The 11,013-nt window shown below is 42.4% G+C and overlaps 1 protein-coding gene across 1 annotated transcript; it reads right to left on the bottom strand.

Annotated features, from left to right (window-relative positions):
- Positions 1-8,947: 8,947 nt before the first annotated feature.
- LOC126413227 (uncharacterized) lies at positions 8,948-9,769 on the bottom strand. Its single transcript, XM_050083125.1, has one exon. The coding sequence runs from the start codon at positions 9,767-9,769 to the stop codon at positions 8,948-8,950; it is 822 nt and encodes a 273-aa protein (XP_049939082.1).
- Positions 9,770-11,013: the final 1,244 nt, after the last annotated feature.

Raw genomic sequence — 11,013 nt, 5'->3', positions numbered from 1 at the left:
TTGCATGCATTTCCAAGACCTTGACAGGACAACTACTCAGAGATTGTAAGAAAGGCATTTCCGATAGTGTTTGTGTTAAAAAATTCTTGACTATGTTTCTGGGGCAAAGTGCTCTCTAATTACAGATCATAAACCTTGGACACATTATTATGGCCCCAATACAATCTACCTGAGCAAACAGCTCAATGCCTCGAATGCTAGACGTACCACCCAGTTTAAGCCCATGGCACAACATTCCAACACTTATACCTTGATGCATCCAGCATCTAGCTAAGATAATGTCGACCAACAGGAAGTCCTCTGCTTCCAGACTGACAGTTCACGACAACATACACCAAGCAGTTTCCCCTTCTGGCCACACATGTAACCACAACCACACGCCATCACCCCACCTTGCAGCAAGTCCTCTAATAGCCATAGCTGACTAGCCTTCCTCACCATTTGCTGGTGACTGATCTCATCCCCTGGAAACTCATCGCTACCGGGTCCTCAGTTGTCGATGACGTCACTCTCTTTGATACTGAGACTTAACTGCATTGATAATCATTCCAGTTGAATTGCAGTTATGAGTCCTGAGCTTGTGATGCTGGGGATATTGGGGAATATCCTCCATGAATAAGTTGGTTCACCAACATGTGTACTGTCCAGGTATCGACAGCGACATCAATATAATATTACATGCCCACACAGTGTATGCCTGGCTTCAAGGGGAACCACCAAAATCCTTTTTACCTTGGCCTACTTCCTACCGTCCCTGGTGCTGCAACAATCGCGACTTTATGAGCATACTTCTGGGATTGATATAGTTGCTCATCGTGAATTCCTACTCAAAGCATTCATATGGGGTACATACGTCTATCTACATCTACATACATACTCCGCAGTCCACCATACGGTGCGTGACGGAGGGTACATCGTACCACAACTAACATCTCCTCTCCCTGTTCCATTCCCAAACACGAGGGAAAAATGACTGCCTATATGCCTTTGTACGAGCCCTAATCTCTCTTATCTTATCTTTGTGGTCTTTCCGCGAAATAAAAGTTGGCGGCAGTAAAATATTGTGTTCACCTTGACTGAACCCGTCCTAACTGCCTTGCCCAAGGTTTTGAACATCGAAAGGTTTCCTTGAATTTTGGCCTCTGATAATGGGCCACATTTCACAGTGTCTGCTGTCAAGGAGTTCTGTGCAGCCAGTGGTATAAAACATATCTTCATTCCTCGCTTTGATCCTTCTTCAAGCAGTGAAGTGGAATGTCTCTTTTGGATCTTTAAGCAACAAATGAAGAAACGTGTCGAATCCTCCTGCCACTACATGAGTTATCACCCTGTTTTTGAGCAGCTATCACACGATGCTATTGAGGTGCCCATGGGTGGGAACAGGAGATCCTGATGGTGTCCCACCTGGGTATTCCATTATTATACACCTGCCATGGCTGTGTGGATCAACTCCTATTGAAATAATGTGACTTGGATGCTGTAGATGGTGGTAGAAACCTACAGGCAACGAGTTAAATGTGTTGAAACACAGAATGGGCTTAACCGCCGCTACTACAACCATCGGCGCTTGAATTACTTGTTTGTAGATATGACGATACTTGCTGTCTAACTTGCTGTTACTCATGAGCGTGATCGTTACTGTGATTTTATGTTTCTACATGAGTGTCAGGTGACATTTATTGACTAATTTATCACACCATACGATGATCATAGATCGAAACTTGTAGTAAATGATTTGTTCTAATGCTGTCTTGCGGCTTGAGTTTTCTGAAACATACATATGCTGCTGATAATCGTCTAAAGAAAACAAAGGCCAGGAATAATTAACCTGTAAAGCGTCGATTACGGCAAATCCCATTATCATTGTCACCAGAAAACCTAAACAAAACTTACTTAATAATAGGGGAGGAAATCTTAGTTGCACCTATGAGATCCCTATAGGTACAAGCTGTCTAAAATTGATTCACTGGTGGTAGACTGCTTTGAATGGTGCCCAGGATTTTACAGTGACGTCTCTGTGTGAAATCTTAATGCCAGTGGGAAATGCTTGAAGTTGGCATCCAGCATAGAATGAGATTTCCACCCTACAACGGAGTTTGCGCTGATATGAAACTTCCTGGCAGATTAAAACTGTGTGCCGGGCCGAGACTCATACATGAGACCTTTGCCTTTCGCGGGCAAGTCCTCTACCAACTGAGCTACCCAAGCACGATTCACGCGCCATCCTCACAGCCGCTCTTCTGCCAGCACCACGTCTGCTACCTTCCAAACTTAATAGAAAATCTCCTGCGAACCTTGCAGAACTAGCACTCCTGCAAGGAAGGATATTGCGGAGACGTGGCTTAGCCACAGCCTGAGGGATGTTCCCAGATTGAGATTTTCACCCTGCAGCGGAGTTTGCACTGGTATGAAACTTCGTAATAGATTAAAACTGTGTGGACTACTTAGGTAGCTGAAGCGGTTTTACGTCTGTAGCAGCCTTCATGTAATGGTCGATTATTCTACTTACAAACAATTGCAATTCAGCCTCAACAGCCCTGATCGCGTTATCAGCTGGTTGCAATACCGCGGCACGTCTGTTTTCTCGTCAGTGGTTCAGTGAGGATGTCGCATGACGTCTTGCAAGTTCCGTACAAGGATAATTCAGTACTATGGGCGAAAATGCTTATCTATCATGTCGGCTGACATTTCACCAATGAAGTGTGTTCATTATCAGTCACTGCTCAAGTAAAAGTTGTTTATCGGCTAAACTCGGCTTCGAGAAGGCTTGTCTGACGATATGCAGCCTAAGCAATGAGAGTCCGTATGGAAGACATAGAGAACCTTCTATTACAGTCAGTGTTTCACATGCTATTGGAAGACTTGCAAACAAATTAGGCGCAACGGATAGGTAACATTCGTTGCCACCAAACAGCTATTCAAGTTGGTATGTAAAATGTGTGATACTGTAGAAGAATGTGTAAGAACACATTCGAAAAAATATGACACACATAACACTTTAGCAGCAGTGGCACGCACGTAAGTGCGACAACTATCACACTTTCAGCTCAGTGCATCATGAATCGTAGTTGCACAGAATAAATGTATACAGAAGTATGGTAAAGAAAACTGAGTTTCTGTTGGATGACTAGCAGTTTGGTTTTTGGATACGAAATGCACCAGAGTGGCACTTCTTCCTTGATAATGAAAGGCATACTTCAGAAACGTTTCAAAGATGTAAAATGGCGCAACACGTTCTAAAGATGATGTAAGCTATATGGAAAGACGGGTAGTAAACAGTAGAAATAAAAATCAAAATGGAACAATAGCAAATGGTTCAAATGGCTCTAAGCACTATGGGACTTAACTTCTGAGGTCATTAGTCCCCTAGAACTTAGAACTACCTAAACCTAACTAACCCAAGGACATCACACACATCCATGCCCGAGGCAGGATTAGAACCTGCGGCCGTAGCGATCGCGCGGTTCTAGACTGTAGCTCCTAGAACCGCTCGGCCACCCCGGCCGGCGGAACAATAACAGCGGAAGAGGAAGAACGAAGATCTCACATTAAAACAAGGGAAGACAGTGATGCTACCTTTCTCCCCAGCTGTTCTGCTTATGCTTCGAAGAAGCAAATGATCGAAATAACAGTAAGTGGGATTAAAGTTCACCTTAAAGGGTACCAAAGGTAAGACTCGCTAGTGTCGTTAATACCCTCATTGAAAGCGAACAGCGTCTTAGGGACTTATTGAGTGGAATGAAACGTCTAATGGGCTCAGAATATGGACTGAGGAGAAATCAAAGAAAGAAGGAAATGAGGAGGACTAGAAGAAATCAGATTAGTGAAGAACTTATCATCAAATGTGCAGATCTGAAATTAGAAGAAATGAATGAATTCTGCTACCTCGGAAACAAAATAACAAAATATGGGAAAAAGAAGGAGGATATTAGGCGAAAGGAGCCTTCTAATATGACATTTTGTCTCCCATAAAAACGACAAAATTTCTGAAAGTATACGTTTGGCGTACAGCGTTGCGTGGTATTGAATGATAGACGGACGGAAGACCGGAAAAGAAGATAAGCGATGCGTCTGAGAATATTGTTGAAGATCAGGTGTCCTTATAACATAAGAAAAGCAGGGGATTTTGGCAGAATCGGGGAAAAAGTGAATATTAAAAATCAGTGACAAGAAAAAAGGACAGAATTGTAGGTGCCGCGCGAGGTAGCCGAGCGCTCTTGGGCGTTTTGTCACGGTCCGCGTAGCTCCCCTGTCGGCTGTTCGAGAACTCCCTCGGGCGTGGGTGTGTGTGTCGTCTTTAGCGTAAGTTACTTTCAGCTAGATTATGTAGTGTGTAAGCTTAGGGACCGATGACCTCAGCAATTTTGTCCCATAGGACCTTACCACACCTCTACAACTTTTTTTTTAGAGTTATAGGAGATGTGTGAAAACATGAGTAAGTACCATGGCACTAGAGGGGCTGGAGAGTGTAAAAATAATAGGAGAAAACCCTGGAATACATTCAACAAGTAAATGAAGACTAAGGCGGCAAGTGCCACTATGAAAATGCTCGTCCATCAAACAGTTTTAAAGTCACCAACGATGAGTTTTATCTCTAATAAATGCAGCAGTGTTGCTACATCGAAACACTGCCCGTAAAGGAAACGAGGTGAAACAAAATAAGAGTTTGTGCACAGTATGATGTTGTTTAAGAACGACAATTTCATTTTATTTTAAGTGTGTTTTGACCTCTTACTCTAATATAACCACGTTTACAGCTCAGTTACCCTGCTGCACTTACCCGGACAAACGTCTCTCGCGATACATAGTAGAATTTGCCGGCAGTCAATCCGAGTGTCTTCTGCGTCCTGCAGATGACGATCACCAACGCGCGCTGTAGCTTTAGAGGTGCGCTGGGCCACCCGCATGAGTAGGCGGACTCAGCAAGTCGGGAGTTCTGCAAAGAAGTAAAGATACATGTTTCATACAGTGGCTTGCTCGCACGCCTTCCATCAAATTATTACGTGATTCGCAGGGATATGTGTATATAAAATTTTCTTAATCTGTATTACTTTTGGATGCGTCTGCAAGTTTTCATATTCATTCCTGCGAGTGTATGAAGATATTCGAAGGAAGAGAATAAGGGTGCGGACGGGGCAAGAATATCGTATCATCTGATAGCTAGATATGTATTGGACACTATTCATTCTGAGACATCAAGCGTGTAGGTTGTAAATTGCGTGTTCATGTTAAGAAGAATGTAATTGTATCAGTAGCCGCTATGTTCGATTGAACTAAATAGAAGATGATGGCACAAGAGGCGACTAAACCAGTATAGATGTCTAAATTGCAATGGTTGACACATCAGATAAATAATTGTAATTCAAGTTTACTTATAAAGCGTATTATCGGTGCTTAAAGCCTCTGTAATTTGGTAATCGTACAACACATTTTCGAAGTAAATCCCGTACAGGAACTGTTGGTTTCTGTGTGTCTGGTAAGTAGTGACTTGGAATCACTTCCACTGAAGAGCCAAAATGCTGCTGTCCCTCACTCATAAATGATGATGTTTCTTAAATTGAGAAGATGTTAATAATTCAGACAAAGATAAATCGGCAATTATGTTGCAACTTTGGCAGAATCCTATAACCCATCGTATTTACAATAGTGAACGATTGGAGAGGAAAGGATTTTCTTCCTGTTCTTCGTCTGAGAATTAGAAAAATAATTCACAGCATGTAGGGTACTTTCTTTTGCTTCTAGCCCCATTTAGAGTACAGAAGTTTGATGTTTTGAGAATGAAATTTTCACTCTGCAGCCGACTGTGCACTGATGTGAAACATCCTAGTCGATTAAAAGTGTGTGTGAAGCCAAGACTCGAACTCGCCCCCCTGGTTTTCGCAGCTCAACCGAGTGAACTACCAAAGTACAGCTCACAGCTTCTCCTCACAGCCATATCTCCGTCACTGCCTCATCTCCTACCTTCCAAAGGTCACATAAGTTCTGCGAACCTTGCAGGAATGTCGGCTGAGAACTTACCCGCGAAATGAAAAGGCCATGAGTTCGAGTCACGGTCCTGCACAGTTGTAATCAGCCAGGCAATTTAACATCAGCGCACACGCCGCTGCAGGGTTAAAATTTGATTCTGGGAACGATACTTCAGGTGAAGATGTTCACATCTTCACTATGAACGGGTATAGCAACAAACTATGGTACAGCACTGCTTACGAAGTATTTCATATTTCTCACATCAACAACCAGGAAAAAATCCTTCAGATAAAATTGCACCAGAACTTGTGGTTTATTTTTGTCTGAACAGTGTGCCTCTTCTCATTCGCAGCGGCATCATTGTTTGGGAGCAGCGACTACATTTCTTATATTGAAAGGTTTACTTTTGTTTCTTTTTTCAAAAGAAAGTATAATTTAGCACAAACTCAACTAGCAGTAGCAACTGTGACAGAATGCTGAAACAGAGGGTCACATCAAACAAGCAGCTGGCTACAAGAGTGGTTAATAGCTAACAGAAAAGCTGGTTGTATTAGTTTTCAGTAACATAAGACAAGAAACTTTATGTTTATTTTCATGCTAGCAAATTAACTTTCCAATAGGTGTCGATAACCTAAACAAAATTGCGGTATTGGTTCCAAAAAAAGTGAACAAATTAGCTTCTGCTATCTCGCCTTGGTTAAAAAAGTTCTAAAAGTTAACCGTTTGGCTAATTACTCTCCTCTTTGCGTGCTATCATTTGCCAAAATCTCGTTTCGGTACCTCGAATAGTTTAGGGGATATAGGAGATGTTACGAATATTTCATCCTGAGCAGGTGATATGGGAAGTGAATGTGCTAAATAGAATCCGTTTTCTCGAGACCGGAGGCAGATATTGAGCCTCTACGAAGTTCGAAGAAAAATTCAAAATGGTTGATACATATCATACACATAAATATATAGTCTAATATGAACCAAACGCAAATTTATGGCGACCCTTCTTTTGCATTGCAACTATATAGAATTTCGTGCAGTGTCTTACTGAAATGTGAAATATCAGAATAACTATAACCACAAACGAAATGATAGACGATTCACCATGAATCTGCCATATACAGCTGTAAACAACTCTGCCATATATAACTGTAAACTACATACAAGTCAATATTTTTAGTGAATAGATTTTGTAAGAACATGTGAGAATATCTGCACAGCTAACGGAACACACACGACCTTGTACTCGTAATGGGACTGCTGGACCTTGGCTAGCAAGCTAACCTGCCTTCTCTGTTTGCACCCTGCACGCTGAGCAGTGCCTCGAGTCTGCACGCAACTACCAGCTTTCAGGCACAAGTGTTTCGGAGCATATCGTTCAGTGGATGTTATTAAAGAAACATGGTGATCCGCAGCAGAGGACCTCTACGTGATCACATGTTGGTTCTACGACAAAGTCAGTTACGATGTCACTGGGCACAGACCATAGATCAGTGGAAATGTGCCGACTGTTTGGGAGAATCATGTGTCTTGATACGTCAATTCGACAATCGAGCTAAAATATTCTGCCTCACAGCCGAATTGCTGATCAAAAACTTCTACGAGCAACGTATGGAAGTCGGTGGTGGCAGTATTATGGGTGGCGAACATTCACCTGAGCTTCCACAGGACGTGCGGTAGGAACCGAATGCACAGTGACGGTTGTGAACTACATGAACGTTATTGCGAACCAGCTGCATCGTTTCATGCCCTATCTCACGCCCGACAGCGATGGCATAGTCTAGAAGGATGACTGTTCGTTTCACCAGTACAGAATCGTGATACAGTGGTTTGAGGAGTCAGGTGGTAATTTAATGTTCGTCTCTTGGCCACGAAATTCTACTGACCTGAATCCGATGGAATACGTCGGTTACTACTGGGTACGAGCACGTCGCCATAGAACACTGGCGCATACTTTAGGAAAATTGCGTGACCTGTGATGGACATACCGTGCCTAATGTATCCTCAAACGCACAAAGGAGTTTTTGAATCCAAGCTACTTACAATTGTCGTCAAAAGGGGATCAATGCGGTATTGAGCAAGTGGTACAATTTTTTAGCTCATGACTGCGTTCGCCATCACAGGAAACATCTTGAAGTAAATGTTGAAGCCGGAACGTCGGATCCTGACGCCCCCTACGTTTTATTTTGCTTCAGACGATCAGCTCAAATCAACAGCAAAGTAATCGAATAGGAAATACTGTTAGGAAACCTCTCAGGCAAGAAAAATTTTACGTCACACGTCATGTCCACATAATAATGATAACGTTAAACAGTTTTATCTCTATCTTCGGAAATGAAATTTAATATTTACTCAAAATACATTATGACTACGTTTCTGAGTGGCACCTTTCTTTTTGTGCTTTAAAATGAAAGAAAGCTTACAAAGACTGAAAATCTTATGCTAGACAGAAAGAACCGTATCTATAAACCGATTGTAGTTTCTTACCTGATATAATATATCTTCAGCGTACCAGCAATACATGAATACTTCGTACATGATGAGTCCTAAGTATCCTTGTAGCATCAAGAGCGCTGCAATATTCTCGGTATTCTATAAATGGATCGATTTACAAAAATTACAACAGGAAATTCATTCCAAAATATACAAATGTGTGCCAGGTGCAGTGATGTGCGTATCGAAGAGAAAAATAAAACTCATTTAAGAGGTTGATGGACATAGAACATACCGTAGAACTTTGGTAGAGTGTGACGCAAATAATGACAGTAGCTCCCATGAACTGAAGGAGAACTGTTTTGCTCACAAGCCTTTCAACTTCTTTAATTAGCCTGTAAAAGGAAAAAGCAATCGTACGCAGGATGTAGGCCAATACATGCGGATTTTTAAATTGACTTATCGTCACAATGAATGCAGGTCTAAATACTTAGACATTTTTCGATTGTATATTTCATCAAAAGGGGCCATTTAACATTTACCTTGCAATGCATACTCACTCTATGACGTCCTGATGGTGCTCGATGCAGCTGCAGAGATCTTTCCACATCACCTCGCCGCTGGAAACTTCGAGCGAAAATTCCTCCTCTGTCTTCTGCTGTTTAGTACTGGTAGTGCTGAGGTTTCCACTCATTTTCCCAACACGTCTCAGTCTAGCATTGAGAACCTCCAGTTGACCAGCTGCGTGGATTATCATGGATACAAAAAGCAGGTCTGGACCCACCGCAGTGAAGAAACTGTATTGCATACTGAAGTACTGCAGCGTGCTGAGTATTTGGTAGTACGGTGTCTGGGTGTCCCTGCTGGTGTACCAGGCCGTGGCAGGAAGTTCCCTCTCCGGTGGAAATACGCCGAGCTTCCGCATGATACTGGGAATTGTAGCCCACACGCCAGGCATAGACCCTCCCAGAAAAGTCATGTACAGCGTGACAGCTCTCGCAGATCTGTACGATGCGTCGAGGATAGAGATTGTTTCTGATTCGCCAGTCTTCTTTTGTTCCGCGCTGATATCGTCTATCCTCTGGACCATGCGAAAAAATTCTTCTTGTCTCAAAACGAAGCTAAAGAATTTTATTAGACTTAGAATTATGCTAATCATAAGACATGTGTCGTGGGTGATTTTGTCAATGTTTCCCCAGAAGTGCCAGAGGGCCTGAATCTGAGCGACGAGGAAGCTGAAGAGTGTGAAGAGCACCCATGCTCTGTACAGTAGATACCACTTTGGTTGGATCCATGGCGGTCTCCACATACCAGCAAGCGCAAGAACACGAGCGTTTATCCACAGTCCAGTATCTGACCAGGGTACGTTCTCCGACATCGCCTCCAGGCCACCTGTTAAAGAATCACGCGGTGTGTATAAAACTACTACTCTACATAAGATCGTAACTTAGTTTGTTCAAGGGCTTGCTGAAAAGGAATGCCTTTGCCGAATTTATGTAAAAACTCTTAAAGCTTGTTAAAGAAAACATTATTCACCATGCCTACATATTTGCAGCCGTCTGCCACTAGGGGGCTCGGAATTGTAGAGCATAACTTAGCGGTGTGCACCGTAATTATGTCGCTGCGTGTGAAACTGTGTGCTGTGGTCGAGTTCGAAATCGGAGAGTTCGTCTACAAAAGAACACTCTCTCCTTCAGCATTACCACTCAAGTGCCCTGTGACATCCGCAACAATTCGATGCCTTTGTTTCACTGTCATCGATCATCCTCGAAAACGGAACTTAAAGACCATCTTCGATGACTTCAGTTTGATAGTCATGAAGCGGTGCAGCCAGATGTGAGGTTGTCTTCTGTCAACAAATATTCTGTAATGACGGGCCGCGCGGGGTAGCTCGACTCCTCCCTCGGGCTTAGGTGTGTGTGTTGTCCTTAGCGTTACTTAATTTAAGTTAGATCAAGTAGTGTGTAAGCTTAAGGAACGATGACCTCAGCAGTTTGGTTCCATAAGATGTTACCACAAATGTCCTACAGTGACGGAATAAACAAACAGGTCTCTCATTGGGAGAAGTGTGTTCGTCTCCATGGTGAATATACTGAGATACAAATACATAGATACGAAGAATAATGATGTAGAATGTTAGTAACGTTTGTTTTATTTTAAAGGTCTTAAGAGTTTTTACATTAAAAATATGGGGGTGTTACTTCTCAGCACACCCTCGTGTATAAAATACATAAGCGCTTCCCATGATTCCGCAGCTAGAATACAAAACAATATTTTTAAAAAATATGTTGTAAATCACGAATATACATCCATTATGATTTGACGTGAAACGGCATATCACAAGTATAAAGAGTTTTGGGTGTGCCCCATGGTCCATTGTGATTCATTGAAATCTTACTACTACAGTGTAAAGCGTTATCTTCCAAAAATATCGTTCAGCCAGTCACTGGGTACTGGTCGCTATTCTGTAGTTGCGACAGATTCATAGAGTAACTAGAGAAGATCAAAAGCGAACCCATCCTATATGCCCAATGCCAAACGCTACGAGTGTCGTGTATCATAGAGAAAATTACTTTTAAAATTCCCGAATTATATAAGTACTATTACTTCCTCCATCACGTT

Source organism: Schistocerca serialis, chromosome 7, assembly GCF_023864345.2.
Source record: "Schistocerca serialis cubense isolate TAMUIC-IGC-003099 chromosome 7, iqSchSeri2.2, whole genome shotgun sequence".
Classification (NCBI taxonomy): domain Eukaryota; kingdom Metazoa; phylum Arthropoda; class Insecta; order Orthoptera; family Acrididae; genus Schistocerca; species Schistocerca serialis.
This window is presented reverse-complemented; position numbering and strand designations above follow the sequence as displayed.

Coding starts and splice junctions, on each gene's coding strand:
- LOC126413227 (XM_050083125.1), bottom strand. CDS start 9,769: ATGTCGGAGAACGTACCCTGGTCAGATACTGGACTGTGGATAAACGCT.